At 55.6% G+C, this 16,795-nt stretch overlaps 4 protein-coding genes across 4 annotated transcripts; 1 reads left to right on the top strand and 3 right to left on the bottom strand.

Annotated features, from left to right (window-relative positions):
* Positions 1–681: 681 nt before the first annotated feature.
* PG985_006312 (ubiE/COQ5 methyltransferase) lies at positions 682–1,521 on the top strand (the record flags this gene model as incomplete). The annotated part of the gene is made up of 1 exon (XM_066826081.1): positions 682–1,521. One exon carries the CDS (start codon positions 682–684, stop codon positions 1,519–1,521), a length of 840 nt encoding a protein of 279 aa, XP_066685688.1.
* A 639-nt stretch (positions 1,522–2,160) lies between these two features.
* Positions 2,161–7,009, bottom strand: PG985_006313 (uncharacterized protein; the record flags this gene model as incomplete). Its single annotated transcript, XM_066826082.1, has 2 exons — positions 2,161–4,130; positions 4,186–7,009. The coding sequence occupies 2 exons, from the start codon at positions 7,007–7,009 to the stop codon at positions 2,161–2,163; spliced, it is 4,794 nt and encodes a 1,597-aa protein (XP_066685689.1).
* A 4,452-nt stretch (positions 7,010–11,461) lies between these two features.
* Positions 11,462–12,694, bottom strand: PG985_006314 (uncharacterized protein; the record flags this gene model as incomplete). Its single annotated transcript, XM_066826083.1, has 1 exon — positions 11,462–12,694. The coding sequence occupies one exon, from the start codon at positions 12,692–12,694 to the stop codon at positions 11,462–11,464; it is 1,233 nt and encodes a 410-aa protein (XP_066685690.1).
* A 619-nt stretch (positions 12,695–13,313) lies between these two features.
* PG985_006315 (uncharacterized protein) lies at positions 13,314–15,318 on the bottom strand (the record flags this gene model as incomplete). The annotated part of the gene is made up of 3 exons (XM_066826084.1): positions 13,314–13,944; positions 14,030–14,985; positions 15,043–15,318. 3 exons carry the CDS (start codon positions 15,316–15,318, stop codon positions 13,314–13,316), a joined length of 1,863 nt encoding a protein of 620 aa, XP_066685691.1.
* Between the last annotated feature and the right edge of the window lie 1,477 nt (positions 15,319–16,795).

Consider the following 16,795-nt stretch of genomic DNA (forward strand, 5'->3'; position numbering starts at 1 on the left):
GGGGCTTCTTGGCCAGGCTCTGCGTTTTCAATCGGACAATACATGCAAAGATATATAGTTCTATCGGGCCCGATCCCATATAGCCCTGCATCCGAAACGCTTAGTTATCTAGGTAATGTTTTGTGTAGGTGATGCTTACCTAGCCTTGACGTCAATTGGGGCGACGTGTAAAGGCATTCAACCAACATTTCGAACACATACAAGATGAAGCATACGTCATTCTGCATAGGTCTAGTTATATCGTAGTTTTGGCCCCATGAATGGAAATGCCAATGTTCGGGATCTGAAAGGGTGGCTGATTCTGTCGTGCCCGCAGCAAACGCGGGTGACAGCCGGGATTGAACAAGAACCTCACGCGTCGAAAGCGACATGGCATATAACCAAGTTAGCATCTACAATACATCATTGCTCCTAATGAAACCGAAACGATCAATCGACATGCTGTTTGAGTTGATTAGGGCGTACGCCTCCGACATCGGGGAATCGGCTGGCCGTCCCCAAACTAATGGATCTTTGTACCGTCACTTATATGCTTTCCTCCACGACCCCAATAACGATTGACTGGTTTGACTGAGAGAATCAAATAGAGGAACGGAAACAGAACCAAATCTGGAGTTATACACGTTCTGCAAGTTCAATACAAGGGAAGAAAGGAAGGGGGAAAAAGACCATCACATCATCATGCCGAAAGAGCAAGCGACCTACTCCCACGGCCACCACCAATCCGTCGTCACCAGCCACGCCCGGCGCACCGTCCATGACTCGGCCGCCTTCCTGGCCCCGCACCTCAAGCCCACCGACCACATCCTCGACATTGGCTGCGGCCCCGGGAGCATCACGTGCGACTTCGCGGCCCTGGTCCCTGAAGGCCGCGTCGTGGGCGTCGACGCCGTCGCCTCGGTGCTGGACCAGGCCCGCGCCCTGGCCAACGACCGGCAGCTCGCCAACATCGAGTTCGAGGTCGTCGACGCCAACGCCCTGCCCTACCCCGACGCCACCTTCGACGTCGTCTACTGCCACCAGGTCCTGCAGCACGTCCGGGACCCCGTCGCCATCCTGCGCGAGATGCGCCGCGTCGCCAAGCCGGGCGCCGGCCTCGTCGCCGCCCGCGAGGCCGACTACGGCGCCTTCGCCTGGTACCCGGCCGACCCGCTGCTGAGCCGCTGGGGCGAGCTGTACCACGCGCAGGGCATCGCGAGCGGCGGCGAGCCCAACGCGGGCCGCTGCCTGCACGCCTGGGCGCGGCAAGCCGGCTTCGCGCCCGACCGCACGCAGACCACCGTCACGGCCTGGTGCTACACGGGCGAGCGCGCCCGGCAGTGGGGCAACATGTGGGCCGACCGCGCCCTGCACTCGGGCTTCGCCGCCGTCGTCAAGGACAAGGGACTGGGCACCCAAGAGGACCTCGAGGCGGTCTCGCGGGGCTGGGCCGAATGGGCCACCAAAGAAGATCTCTTCTTCAGTGTTCCGAGTACCGAGATACTCTACCGTGTTCCTGCCGCTCCTGCGACATCAACTTGAGAGGTAAACAGGGGTATGACCAAATAGGAAGCAAGCAATAGACAACTTTCGGATTGCGCGATCGGAAGTAGGCGAGAGGATGGACAAGTTGCGGGCTATGTTATCACTGGGCGTCGTCACCAAATTGCCAGAGCACGGGGCTATAGGTTACGCATACATATTGTTGTATGGTAAGGACAATAATGGAACCACAGAAGGCACATCGGGCCAGGCAGGCAGGCAGGTCGTGGCAGAGATGGTCCATGCAAGCATATCTATACGCACACTCGCTGAAACACAAATATGTACACTGGGTAGGAATATGCTTTTTGCGCTCGGTGCTCCTCGCTTGCTACGGCACCCGAAAGAAAAAAATGACAAAGAAGACTGTTTGTACGCCGACCCGGGTATCAATAACACATAGGAGTCCTCTTCCTGATGTCGGAGATAGATGGATGCAAAGGAAAAATGTAATGTGTGTCGTGTCGGACGCTTTGCGTCGTATGCCTCCTCCTCCTTCCCCCTCTACTCCGATTAAAACCCACTAAATCAGTTCTTTAAGTTTTTTCCAAAAATGATGCAAGCAGCAAATGCTACCTGAAAAATAATAGTGGGACAATGAATACACCGAACCATGGATGCCAATAGGGGGCAGCGGTTCTATTCCCCTCGGTCCATCGTCTCTTCTGGTTCGTCTTCCGAGTCGGATATCTCATCTCCTCGTGCTGCGCGTTGCGCAATCTGGCGTTCATCATATATCTCCTTCCGTCTTTGCTCGGCGTATTGGAGGCAGTCGACGTAGGTTCTGAACTTGACTATCTCGCGGAGCAGATAACTGCTCTTGCGCTCCCAGTTGTTCATGGCTTTCGTCGCATTCGACCCCCTAGGTGTGAAGGCCAGCAGCATCGGCGAGCGCAGCTGGTTATGCTTCTGCAGCTCTTCTTCAATCCCGTGCACGTAAGCCAACAGTGTCTCGTATTGCTCAGACTCGGTGCAGTTGGAGGCGCGCAAGCTTTGAGCTGGCGGCGTCCACTCGGCGATGTTGATGCGGTCGCCTGGAAGCTTCGGCCTCGCGCTGGTCCCAAGATCGAAACTAGACCGCATGCTGCTTTGTTGGCTGCCTCTCCGGCTATGCATCGACTGCCGTCCTCCCGTCGACGGACCTGCAGTTGCCGATCCGGGACGGGGCGGCAACACATTCTCGTTAATGGCAGAGACGAGAGCATTGTTGATGCAGGCCTCACTCCAGCCAAACTCCATGTTCGAGATGCCACCAACAAGTGGGTGCGTTGACAGCCGAGCAGACCAATAGTTCACCGTGAGTACAAACTCCTTGCAGATCTCCGGAGTGCCCACTTGGAAGAGATGGACGGCCCCAGTAGGTAGACTGAGGGCCCAGGCGTGCGGGCGCGTCCTCGAGTATCCAGGAGCCGGGAGCGCCGAGGCGAGGGTCTGCCGCAGGGAGAAAGTACCGAGACTGGTGGCGTTCTCTTGCCAATTGCCTCCTCCGACAACACCTCCGGGGGCTGGCTTGCGATTGCCACGTTGCTTTTGGCGCATGGACTTGGTGGAGAAGGAGAAGATGCTCATTTGGCCCTTCTGGACGACCGCAAAGACTTCGCTCCAGTTTCGGTCTTTCGCCTTCTTGTCGACGCCGTCGAGATGGTGCTTGTGAATCACAAGACCCTCCTTGGCCCACGGCGGACCCGTAAGCTCGAGGGATTCGTCTTCGAGCATGGCGGCACCGTTGACTTCGTCACTCATAATGGACTGAGAGCTTGTGGCAGGGCCATCCTCACGGATGATGGCATGTGCAAGGGCATTGGCAAACCCAATCGACTGCTGATAATCGCCGCGTAGGAATGAAGAGCCCAGTGAATCAACCGAAGGGGTAGTCTGCGTTCGGCCAAGCGAATATCGACTCCATGTGGCGGAAGATACGGTGGGACTCCAAAGGGAGTTCCCATCGTCGAAACTAGTGCGACTGGAAGAGAACCCGTTGGTCCCGAGCCGCGGGCGAGACCGACTCTTGGAGCTCCACCGGCCGTTGTTGGGCCGGTTGGGTCCATCCATCCGCCCTCTTGAAGACGGGCACTCGGAGGGCGCCTTGCTAAGCGTGCTCGGGCTGCGCATCAGCATGCCCACCACCGAGAGATTGCCGTTGTTTTGTGAGTTCTGTGCGGCCTCCGGCCCTCCGCCGAATAAGGGAAGCTTTTCATCGCGAATAGAAACATAGATATCTTTGAGCACGACCTCCATCAGGTGTTCCCATGCGCGCATGGAACCGTTGAACGGCGTCTTTACCAACGGACCGCAGCCTTCGCTCTCCTCGTGGTCGCCTGTTCTCGACTCGGCCCGTGGGGGGATGAAAGATGATCTCCAATCCCTACGCGGCGGCTCAGGCTCTGGAGGAGCCCGCATTTCGGATTCAGTAGGGCTCAGCATTGTATTTCTGCCAGGCAGAATAGTCGGCCGGTCGTATGTATCGGCTACCGAATCCTCCACGGCTTGCTTGATGGTGGTCATGGTGTTCTTGACGAACTGAGAGCGGGTCATCTTCGACTCGATATCGGCAAGGTGAAGATCGGTATTCAGCAGCATAATCGAGTAACACATTGTGTGGATTACATCTGTACCTCTGTGTTAGCAAAGGCATGGCCCTAAATTAGTGGGAGTGAAGCTTACCCATGGTTTTGAAGCCGTGGTTTGGATTGCAATCACACCAACGGTTGGAAAAGCAAACCAGGATCCGGTCGACCTGCTGAGTCTCGGCTCGTAAGATGAGCCGGCCGCAAACCTCCCGCAACGCGGTGAGGACGCTCTTCTCGGCGAAATCATACAACTCCATATAGGCTCGGAGCGTCCGTTGTCGCACAGGCCCTTCTTCGCCCATCCAGGAAGCGGCCTTGTCCTTTTGGATGAAGTCCTCTCTGCCATCAAAAATGCGCTGTGCCTTCAACCTGTCGTCCTCAGTCGGCTCTCCTACTGTTACTTCCGGCTCATCCAGAGGCGACCCGGCGGGCTTGGTCTTCGCTTCCGCACCTTGGACCTGCAGGCTCGGCAGACTGCCGCTCGACTGGTCCTGGCCGCTTCTGCTCAAGGCCGATACCCTCCCCGAACTCGGTTGGTCTTGAATCGGAAGACCCAGGCTGTCTGGCCGTGGCTTCTCCTCATAACTGCCGAGGTAAGGCGATCCATTGGCAGACGAATTCTCCCTGTACGAGCCGTCTTCATCGGCCGGCGCAAGCCGCTGTGCGCTGTGCGCGGCAGGGCTGGAAGACCGGCGAGGTCGGTTCCGGCTGGCTTTACTAGATCGATTGGGCTTGTCGCCGTCAGAGTCGCTGCTATCTTCGAAGAAGGTGGTATCGCGCGTAAGTTTGGGCCGTTGTGTTGGCATCGGAGGGCTCGCCAAAGGCGTGCGGCTCGAGCCAGAAGTGACGGAATCGCGGGTGCGAGTAACCAACGCAGATTGGGACTTCACGGTGCGTATCGTCGCCTTTGGGCTAGGTTCGTAATCCGGTGAGAAGCCTCTGCTCTTGCGTCGTCGGTCGTCTTCAGGGTCCTCAACGTTGTAGTGAGGTGAGACCGATTCACGCTTGTTACGGGGTGGCAAAAGGCCGAGGGGAGATGCAGAACCGCTCTCTTTCAAGTAGGGGCTCATGACTTGGCGCAGACTACTAACGGGGCTTGGGTCCGGCATGTAGTCGGACGGATCCAATTGTTTAGCCCGCTGAGCGGGATGCTCCGTGGACATGGACATGTGGGCTGCAGACGCCTGTGGCATGGGCGGAGGCGGTTCTGCAATGGACTTCTTACGTCTTCGGAAGAAGGACGACTTCTTTTGTATGACATGGTGTCCCGCCGAGGAATTGGCCGGTTGTGAATCTCGAGACGGGGGAGCGGAGGAGGCAATGGGCTGTTGCTGTGGTTGCGGCGGCTGCGAGCGTGAGTCGGGTCGCGACTGCGTTTCAACCGCCGCTGGCGAAACGTGGGGTGGGTTGGAGCTTGTCGAGGCCGAGTCAAAGGCACTTGCCAAAGCCTTGGATGAGCCACCGAACATCCTTTTGAAAAACCCTGGTCGCGATTGGGTTGTTTGTGTGGTGGTGTTGGCGCCTGCCTGCCCAAGATCCTTCTCTTTGGCCTTTTCGTAACCAACGTGGGGTGCGGGTGCCGAATCCATTTCTTCTTCGTCTTCTTCGGGGGCAGAAGGTGGTGGTGGCAGCGGTGGTAAGTCATACTTGGATGCAGCAGCAGCGGCAGCGGCAGCGGCAGCGGCAGAAGCTCCAGCTCCAGCTCCAGCGCCAGCTCGTCCTCCAGCCGTGCCAGTCCTGTTTGAGCGCATGCTCATCTTTCTATCCGACGCCGACACGCTCCTGCGCTCTGTGTCCTGCTCCTGCTGTTGGGGAATTGGGGGCGGCTGCGGGATGGCGGTCGGGGCGTTACTTAAGGTTGGCCGACGCGGACCTCCAGGCACAGTGGGTGTAGGTGCGGCCTCCTCATACTCATCTGTCCAGAGAGTGTTGGAGAACTCTAAATTCCAAGCGCTGCCGGCAATGTTGTTGGGCGCAGGTGCAGCTGCAGCATAGGTCGGAGATAAGGTAGAAGAATGGTTTTGGCCCATGTCGAAGCTGGAGGAGCGACCCCCAATTCCGTGTGCTATGCGCTGACTGCCCAGCACTTGTGCATAGCCCCCATCGAAGCTGTTGGTGCTGCTGCTCTTGCTCGTCCTGCCACCCCTCGAGTGAAGAATGCGTCCGTTGGCCATCTGGTTCCCTCTTTGCTGGGTTGGGGACTCGCGCATGCTATTGAGCCGCCCTATGCCAGAGTGGAATCCCGAGCTGCTGTTGCTCCGTCGGCCACGTGCGTATGGGCTCGACAATCTGCTGTCGGCATCGTCTGTGCCTTCGAAGTCGGAACTGTAGGTGTAGTTGTGGCCGTGGGTGTTATACGAGCTGTGCGTCCGGTTCCGTTGGGGGATACTCGAGATGGTTCTGGCCGGATTCTCTCCGCCAAGGGACATAGACCTATACGTGCTAGGTTCGTCGAAGGGCGACAGTGGAGTGGCCGGTGTGTGGATCTGGCCGAGACTGAACTGGTCGAGGGACAGCAGCATGTTGGTCACCAGGGAGTCTCTAGTGACTTGTCGCGACGGCAGGGAGAGGTCGTGGGAGTCTCGGTAATTGGTCTTCCTCAGGCGGTCGCCCATAAAATCCGGCACGTTCTCCTTGTTATCCGTCATGTCCACGGGACTGTTGAGGGTGTCGAGGAAGGATTCGTCGAAGTCTCGGTCGCGGCTCGAGGTGGTGCTGGATATGGAGGGATGCTGCTGCGTCCTAAGCGCCCTGCCGGACACTGGTGGCTTGCCCTTGGGAGGCACTGGCGGTCGTCGCAGGGAAGGCGGCGTGGAAGGTCTCGTATCGCGGATCTGTGGCGGAGATGATGACAAGGTATCGATATTCAGTTCAGGCCGGCGCCTGTGAGAGCGGCGGCTGCCCTCTGAGGGATGCATGGCTTAGCCCGACGATCCGGCTTGTGCTGGACTGGCAAACCGTGGGACGAATCGTGGCCAAGGGCCAATAGTTTGAGAAATGGTAGAAGCACTAATGCCGAGATTTGGCGCCGCCGTACAAGTCCCCAATCCAATAGGAGAAAGCAGGGTTCGCTAATTTGCACATATATACATGTGGTAATGTAGAGTAGTATGCGATTATGATTACTCTCCCTCGATCAGCAACTCACTCGCTTCTCCCACCATCAGTCAGTCAGGGAGTGTGTGTTCGTGGTTCGAGCGGCGCGTGCCCGGTTTTGTCGCGCCCAGCCGGAGTGGGAAGAGGAAGAGTATATTATTCACTATTTGGTGATACTTGGTTTTATTAATGGAGGGAAATCAAGGGCAAGCGGCCGCGAGGACTCAAGACTAAAGAGAGCTGGCCGATGCGATAGCGCATGAACAAGGCGTGTGTCCACAGAAATCTTGTCCACCCTCCATGTAAGTAAGCTGCGGGTACCTGCTTGGGGAGTCTCAAATGGAGGTCGTACGTACTAGACTCTGTAACGTCGGGGGCTTGCTCGAATTGGGCCGGCTAAGCAGATTGACCATATCAGCTACTTACATACTTAGTTAAAGTGGCATGTTAGGTGATTGCTATGTACTGAATTCCAGCCGGGTTGCCCATGGGTGCTGGGCGAGGAAGAAAACGCGGTTGGTATCTGATGCAATTCGTACCAGACAACTGGCCTTGGGACCATGTCGTCTGCCGCCGTTGTGCGCTGTGCATACACACATCCAGACAGTCATTCAATGACAGCAGACAGCAGACAGCGGACAGAAACGTTGTACACGTCAAATCTCAAGTGAACGCCGCCACGTAGAGCCGGGGTTTCGCTGCCCACTAAAACGGGACCCTGGCCAGCTGCCCCGTTCCAGGCACACAGCGGCCAATACCTTTTTTTTTTTCTCTCTTTCTTACCTGCAGATGGACAACTGTCTCAGGGTCCCCCGGGAGAGCGGGCATGCTTCTCTCACTTTGTCGGACAGATCCACACCTCAGAATAAGTACGCCTGAAACACTGGGTATTGATGAAAATGCATGCGCAGACTCGCAGATACTATGCATGTAAGGCAGCAACAGAAGAGGATTGGTCAGTGATACCAACCGGCACCTACATGTGCCCCTCTGTGCTATTCTATCGCCCGGCCTATGCAAGTGCACATGTATGCTTGCGGGAGCAGCAGAGTAAGTAGGTATTGGAGTTAGGTTGGTTCATGACGGTCCGGCTCACCGTTTTCCACTGCCACTTTGCGACGTCGTTTTCGGGGGGCCCATGATCCATCAGCTTGGGAAGTAGTGCGTCCGATCTTCATTGAGATTGATCCCTACTTGGTAAAATAAGTTTCTGCAGGTACAAGGGGCGGGGAAGCGGCAAATTATGTACATGCCTAGCCTGATTGAATTCCACGAGATCGTCAAAAGCAATCCGGCCTGGTCGAATAGAAGATTACTTGTACTTAATAGCCGTTGGAGCGAGTTCGTCACCCCTATCCTCGCAATCGCAGGTCAGTATAAGACGTACGTCCATAACGTGGAAAAGGATCTAGTCACAGGCGGGCTCAAGTTCGGTTACTCAAGTGAGGTGGTAGACATGCAGAACATCTTTGGCCAGAAGCCCACCCTTCCCCATCGTACGCAGCCATTGCCTGCGCGCCATGTATTGTATTCCGCAGACCGGTTCCGTTCACCGATTGCAGGCAGTAAGACAGAGGAATCCTCTCAGCCGGTGGCTGCCTGTCTTGAAATTGAGTCGTTGAAGGCGTGTACTATTGGGCCAGCATGGTTATTATCGATATTAGCAACTCTCGGAGTTCCAGGATTGCAGCGGACGCCACATATCATCTGAGATATAATCGCACAGCATCAGCCTTGTAAAGCAACCCGTACATTGGGCGGCCGTTAGCCGTCATACAGACCTACTCGAGTAGTTCAACGGCCGTTCACCCTAACTTGTTTTTGATGAAAATGCTGGGATCTTCCTGCATGGACTACATTGGAATGAAGACACGACATGTCAGATGCGTCAAAACTTGGCAACGCCGGGCACCGGGCCTGTAGGAATGCAATAACGACCTCTACTGGACCCTCGCATCCTCGCAAGTCACACAGTAATTGCTCTCCTATAGCCACTAACATCGCCCATCCCTCGCCAGGTCATGGTTGCAGAGTCGCGACAAGAACGCCTTGGTAGCCGACCTTCTGACAACTGATGGCCGCTTGGACGGACTTTGCAGTGCAGCACACCAAAGCGGCCAATCAAGCCCGCCTTAGTTGAAAGAAGTGACATCTCTCGTTTACGGTAATTGGCGGTCATCAAATCATGACTCGTGGGCTTAATAAGTACGTGTAAAGTGAGTGCTAAATGTTGCGACACCCCCCGATGGAAGTTTTGACGTGTCAACCTCGTGTCGGACGGCAATGCGAGCCTGAATAGCCGGGAGCATGGACACATTGGCTATCCAAAGTCTTACGAGTAATCGCTGTCAGACGAGCCGGGTGTGCATCTGATGGGTTTCTGAGCTCTTTGGAGAAAAGAAACAATCTGGGCCGTCTCAGGACAAGTTATTGAATACTTCTCACCCTTCCAACTTGTATCTCATCATTGATCAAAACGCCCGCCTCCCCTCTACTGACCTCTTTGGGCACTAGTCTACCAAACACAACATAGCTGGACCGAGCCCCAGACGGCCCTAAAACCGATATTGAACAACTATTGGAGATGCTGTGAGATCGCCCACCCGCGTTCACCGGGTAGGTTTTCCGCCCAAAGTCTCAATCCCTTAAGCGGCAAGCGGCTGGCATCAGGCCTTTTTCCTTTCGCTATCCGACAGTTTGGAGTACAATGACACTGAGAGTGTTTTGGGCATTCCCGCCACTTCTTGCCGTGGGTGGTATCCACGGTGGCGGCGGGCACAGTGAGTAAGTAGTAGGTGTGTGTGATCGGTTCTCGATGGTGGCATCAAACCTCCGAGTACCACCTTATGATATACACACCATCACGTTCTCGAACAAACAGTCGAACAAGAGTCGTGCTCTTTTTCGCCACGGAAGCCGCCTGTTCGGGCAAATGGTTCGCTGGTGGTGGTGCCCCCACCGCCCACAACAGCGTCTGGAGCCGCTGAGCTCTCTGCTTCGGGCGGGTTTTGCAGATGTTGATGGCCGACCCCTGGGACCACCCCGCGCTTCTGGGCTTTGTGGGGGCGGCAGGATTCGGGTTCGGTCCATCAGCCAGCCAGTCAGTAGCCTCAACTCTAGTCAATTACCACCATGACTACCCCTTTACTGTGCATGGCCACCTGCAAGACAAACTCGAGTTCTGAAAATAGGTAGATGGAAGGTTGCTTCGCTGTGCTGCAGTGGGAAAGAATGCTGGTGAGGTTGGAATGATTGCGAGATGGACGCCCACTTCCACACTACCTTACCAACCTAGGTACTCATCATACATACGTAAATGCTTTCTTTAGATACATCTGAATTATATTCATATATTTTTATATCAAAGCACTGATAATGTGCGGCAGTACGGGAAGGTTCCCCGTCACAGCAGGGGACGTCATGTCATGTCCTGTTTGGTTGGCAGCGCTTAGATACTGAACAGTAGCGACACAGACTAGTTACATACACATGCACCTACATGTACAAGTATGTCTCGTTTCTGACACCCTCGATCGTTTTTTTGTTTTGTTTTCTTCTTCTGTGGATATATATGTCTACTGTAATATACGTTCTTTTCCCGCGCGCCGTTAATTCCCGAGCCGTCCCTTCTCCATACCGTCTTGCTTGCCAATAGTAACATGGGACTAGTAGGAATGTATGATCTTCGCCGTTGTCTAATAGAGTTGGCCTCGGCGTAGTGAACGGGACTCGGCACTAGGCGACTGACTCTAGCCAGTATGACACGGGTCTCGAATCCCTTTACCCCCGTGCATCAATATATGTCTACGGCTCTGTTGTTGAGGACTCGGCAATGGTAATGTGAGGGTGATACCTCTTCATCAACCGCCAGCTCTCTACCATACATGACGTTGCTGGGCCAACTTTGATCAGTATGGCGCTCAGGAAGGGCTGAGACGTTTAGACCATATGGGCGTAGATCATGTCACGCATCTTGGCCATGAGTAAACTGAAATGCAATTCATTTTCATGGAACGATCCATTAACGATGTTGGGTATCTTGAACTAAACATTCAATCTCATAAACCTCTCTCACTGTGGGCCCCGACGATTTGCGTATGATTCTCATGTAGGTAAGTCATGATAGACCAACCCACCCCCCTCCTGAGCGTCGGCCCCGAGCATTTGTCATCATGTCACATCCCCATGTGTCCCGATCATGCCTTTCATGATAGTACCGCATGCTTCCCCCAGGTTGCAATGCTTGCTGGATAGGGCGGCGAGGAGCCCAAAGATTAAGAAGAACCAGACGCCTCGGGTCCGACCGCCTCAGCCCCCTCAAAGTTCCACATGCGCCCGTCGACCTCGATCATGTCGAGACACATCTTCATGAACCGCTGGCGGTACTCATCGGCGTGGGTTGTGACACTCATAGGGCCTTGCTCGTCAATCAAGTTGTAAGTCTTGATGAGGCCCGTCATGGCCTTGGCGTGGACCGTGTGTTTGGCCCAGAAGAAGTCGAGCACGGCGGCGCGGTAGACCTCTCGCCCGTTGCTCGAGGGGATGCCGGTGCACCAGCTCGGAGGGCCTGGCGGGGCGAACGGGGGCTGCGCGGGCGGGACGACGGGGGCCTTACCGCCGTCCTCGTCCTCGTCCCCGTCCCCGTCGACCGAGATGCGCACGAGGAACAGGGAGTAGTCCACCGCGTCGCAGTTGGCCAGAAGCTTCGTGTCCTTCTGGAGCTGCGCCTTGAAGTCCTCGGCTTGGTCCAGGGTCAGGTACAGCTTGCCGTCGAACTCGTCGGCGAGCTTCGACTTGGTAGCCTCCGACGTCAGCTTGCCACCCGCGATGTCCCGCTCCGGGAAGAAATACGAGGCGGGCTTGAGGTCCCAAGACTCCCATTTCTTCTTGGGCTGCCCATCCTCCACGTCCCCGCCGTTTTCAGATGCTCCCGGCGGCGGTGGCGGCGTCGACGAAGACGCCTTCTTTTCATCCTGGCCGTACAGTATGTTCTCCATCACGATGTGGTGGCTGGGCGCCAGGCCGAACAGCGTGCCCAGGCTGCCCCTGGCGCATTCTAGGAAATCCGTGATGCGGACGAGCAAGCTTCCCGGGTTGGCGCGCATGTGATCTGCGTACGGCAGCAGCATGTCGTTCTTGAAGAAGTTGTGCTCAAAGGATCGCGGCACCGACTTGACCAGGTATGCCCCGTCAGCCGTGCGGAAGAAGGTCGATCCGCTGTAGCCCATGTCCCCCATCGGCTGCAACATGGGCACTCTCTTGCTGTGCCTGGTGGCCGCCGACGAGGGCGTGAAGCTGTCCTTGTAATCCGACGACTTGATGGCCCAGAATTCCCGCAGGCTCCGGAACAGATCGTCGCGGACCAGCCGAAAACTCAACCAGTAGAGGTTGAGATAGCTGAAGAGGCGGCTCAGGGCCGTCTGGCGCCGGATGGGGTGGCCATCTTCATCGTTGTTGATGATGACGTAGATGATGGATTTGGCGATCTGGTTCTCGCGTTGACCCATCTCGGCGATGGATTTCCTGATCTCTACCGTAGTTTCTCGCGATGTAAGCGGCAAGGTCGTGAGAAGGTTGTGCCGCTGTTCGTTCATGTGAAAGCCGTTGTTGATGCGGCATGTGTAAGCGCAAGGATAGCTGGAGCATTTCTTCCGGGAGGCCTATGTGACGTCACCCCTCTTGGGATTTCTTCAAAGATTGCATGAGGCGATTGGCTGCAGATGGTCGATGCAGCATTGCATCCTGATACAAAATCAGTCAAGTGCGTTTCACAAAGTCGATTCAGGCTTATTATTAGACTGTCGATTGTCCACCCGTCCCCGTATCATTGAAGCAAGTATGGCGATTCGCCCGCATTTACATTGACTGCCGGGTGCCATTTAGTTACATTATCTCCGCGGCGCATCTTGAACCCGACGGCTGCGTCGATGTTTGAATCAGCCATCAATGCATTATATTTCATTGAAAGTCCTACCACGAGATCAACTCATTATAGGGGCCACGATGGTTCAGTACTTGGTCGAATGACTCTTGCTGCTATTGAAATACGACGACTCTTTACATTAGCCACATCAGACCCATGATTGAAATCCCATACATATCCTATGCGCGTTCAATATGAAGCATCTATAATGCTTCGAACCACGACATCACCAGCGGATCCTGGTTGCCACTGCCGTACGCGCTGCCGCCGTAGTCGAGGTAGCCGCTGACGTAGGGCTCGGGGATCTCGGCCAGGATGTCGGCGGCGCCGCCAAAGACCCAGACGGTCTGCATGCCCATGACCATGTGCCCGAGCACGTGGCAATGCATCATCCAGGCCCCGACGTTGTCCTCGGTGACGCGGAGGCGCCACGCCCGCCAGCCCGACGTGTGGTGCGCGCTGCCCTTTTCGGCGTAACGGTAGAGCTGCGTCGTGTCGCGCAGCGCCGGCACGTAGCTCGTGTTCTGGAAGTGGGCGCGCTCGTTGGCGGCCGCGTCGTACGTCCCGTTGCCCGACCCGAGGTCCCAGTAGTGCTCGCCGTGCGCGTGCATCGGGTGGACGTCCCACCCGCCCGTCGGCCCGGAGTTGCTCTGCCACACAATGTCCAGCACCTCGCCCACCTTGGCCGGGAACGCCTTGGTGGCCGGGTCCCACCCCTGGTTGGCCACCGCGGCGTCGTAGTCGGGCGTCTTGCCCGTCTTGTACACCGTCACGAGGTACGGCTGGTAGTTCTCGGCCCCGAGCTTGGCCTCTTGCCACGTCAGATTATTCGAGCTGCGCAAGAGAAAAGGACAAGGGCGTTAGCGATGATGATCAGTTTCTGTAGCAAGGGGCTGGGGCTGGAAGGATGGTGACTCACTCCCACTGAAGCATTCCGTTGATGCTACCATTATAAGATCCATCAACTACAACTTGATTCATCGTAATGACCACCGTCCGCGTAACCTCTTGGAGCGTCGGGAACTTGCTCTGTGGCGCGAGAGCCTCCAAGGTATACTCCATCCAAGTGGTATAATCCGTCAAGTTCGTTGGCAACTTGGCCGGCGACGTGGGAGGCAGATCTGCCGGGAGGTTTGGCTGCCCGACCGTCTCGCAATTGGCGGAGTTATTTGTATACTGCAGGAGAGCGTAGCCGCTGGGCAGGGTCGGCCGATCTCGTGTCTCGAATCGGATCCAGTAAGACGACTTTCCATCCGCTTTCAGTTGCTCCTCGGTCTTGGTTTTCAGGAGAACACTGAAGCGTTGGCCACTTCCCATCTGGATACGGTCCGTTGCAGCCGGCTTCGTGTACTGCCCGTCCGCCTCAATAATGGTCAATTCCGCGTGGTTTTCTATTCCGAGCATCACAAAGGACAGGGCGGTACCGCTCGTGAATCGCAGCCTGTACGTCTTGCCCGGCTCGACGGTGATGATGTAGGGCTTGCAGGAGTCGTCCGCCGTGGCATTGGCGAATGAGGCGTTCCCTGAGCGGCCGTTGAAAAGGACGGCATCTGGCTCCCCCGTCCACTTGAAAGGGTTCGCAACGAGACCCGCTTCAAGCACGTCATCTGTCTTTCTGTAGTAGTCGCTAAGCAATATGGGAATATCGCCGTCGTAATCGTACGGCTTGGTCTCGTTGGCAGCATCAACGATGAGGGCGCCGTGCGCCGTGACAGCTTGGAAGCCGACGTGGGAGTGGTAGAAGTAGGTGCCCGCATCTCCCACCTCGGGATGGATCTCGTAATCAAAGTACATCCCAGGCGCAATCGGCCACTGCGAGACCAGCGGGGTGCCATCTGAGAAGGGAGCTGTCCTTTGGCTGAGACCGTGCCAGTGCTAACGCATACTTCAGTGGCCTGGTCATGAAAGCAACAGCACAGCACTGTGACATACCGTGGTGATATTCTTGTCGGGCATCTGGTTATAGACTCTCACCCACGTAGTCTTTCCTTCCTGGAAGTGCAGGACAGGCCCAGGCGATGTACCGTTAAAAACCACCGAGTACCGTGATTCACAGTTGATGGTGATATTCTGTGCCGTCGCGACGAGGACGTACTCGGGGTCCCACGAGCCGTCGTGAGAGACCGGGTTCTGCGCTGTTGCAGCGCATGTTTGGAGCAGCCCGGCGATGCAAACGGACAGCAGGTGTCCCCCTCTTAACCAGACCATACTAACCCAAGTCTATGTAGCGTAGCTGTAAGTGAAACGTCGTCGCTGGAACGGCACGTCGTGATGAACAACGTTCGCATCACCACCGCGGTAGACCGTGGAGTGAAGAATGGTGGGAGGGTGTATGAGGGGGGAAGAGCTGTCTGGCTTCCTCGTCTTCTTCTTCTTCCTCTTCCTCCCCATGTATCAAACCGCTGACGACCGTAAGCACTTGATAGTAGTATATTGTATACAACCAGTAATGTCAGCCGTGCGGATCATCTCCCCTGTAGATCCACTAGTAGTATCGCAATACGCGTGATACGGCCCCCAACAGACCGCAGCTGAGGTTGCTGGCTGGACAATAGTACAACAACAAACTTCACGGGAATGCAGGGTGGCAAGGGGTCAGAGACTTGTTGTGGTGGCACAACCAGATAGAAATATCAGGCCACACCCGACAAACCAATGCGATCACCAACCGAGCTATCCTGCCATCCATCTTGTCGTCGGTCTAGTAAACTATCGAAGTCACCGAGCATTTGAGATGATGTTTGGCCATAGGTGCTCCAGAACCTGATCTCAGCGCACTAATGGCCTAGGCCCGTACTTTCGTCCCATGATCCCTTGCGGACTATCCCTGGAGGCTGGCTGGAGCTGAGCTGAGCTCGCTGGAATCGAGGGGTGGTTTAAGTGTGCGTAATCGTAGTATCAATGTATGATTCCTCCATTTGCGGCAAGTATCTGCACGTTTGTCGATCCCCAGTGGCTTTGATAGTTGGCTAGCAAAGGCTCCGTCAGGCATGTGCCATGCGTCCTTCAAAAGTCGGTCTCTGCATGCAACAAACATGCACCCAGCCAGACAGTACAGCAAACAGAGGCGGGGCGAAAGCTTCATTCAATCCGTCAAGCCGACCGTGAGAAGAATAGACTGCCGGGACCAGAGAGCTGAGTTTTATTGTTTCATCTATTTTCTTCCTTTTTCTTTTTTGTGCGCCGCGAGCAATCCCATGAGCAACAGTAAATGCGTGGCCGACATGCTCCGCGTAACCACAGCTGCCCTCGATGGCCTCGTGTTCCGTGTCATGACGCACATAATGGAACGAACCTTGAGGTCGTGCTACTTTCGAGTCAAGCCAGACCGCCATACATACCGTTTGGTATCGCTACCGACTTCCTAGGTGCCACGAAGTTACACCCAACGAATACCTGCATGATGTAAGCAGTAGGGACGGTTTGCCGATTTGGGCATTAAATGAACCCACCACTAACAGCTGGTGGACCCGAAGCCTTTGAAGGGGCTTGGGCGTCGTGCTTGTTTGGATGTCCGCATCTTCTTCATCTTAGCAGAGTTCAATGTTATGTATCAAAAAGCAAGCCAAGGCACCGCGGATTGGCATACCCGACCGTGCTAAGCTGGGATGGGTAGTAACTAGAATTCGGGAGATTGAATAATACGCAGTAGCAAATACGACGCTGTTTACATTCAATGAGATAC

Source organism: Apiospora marii (assembly GCF_038362585.1).
Source record: "Apiospora marii strain CBS 49790 chromosome Unknown utg000004l_segment0_segment0, whole genome shotgun sequence".
In the NCBI taxonomy this organism is placed as follows: domain Eukaryota; kingdom Fungi; phylum Ascomycota; class Sordariomycetes; order Amphisphaeriales; family Apiosporaceae; genus Apiospora; species Apiospora marii.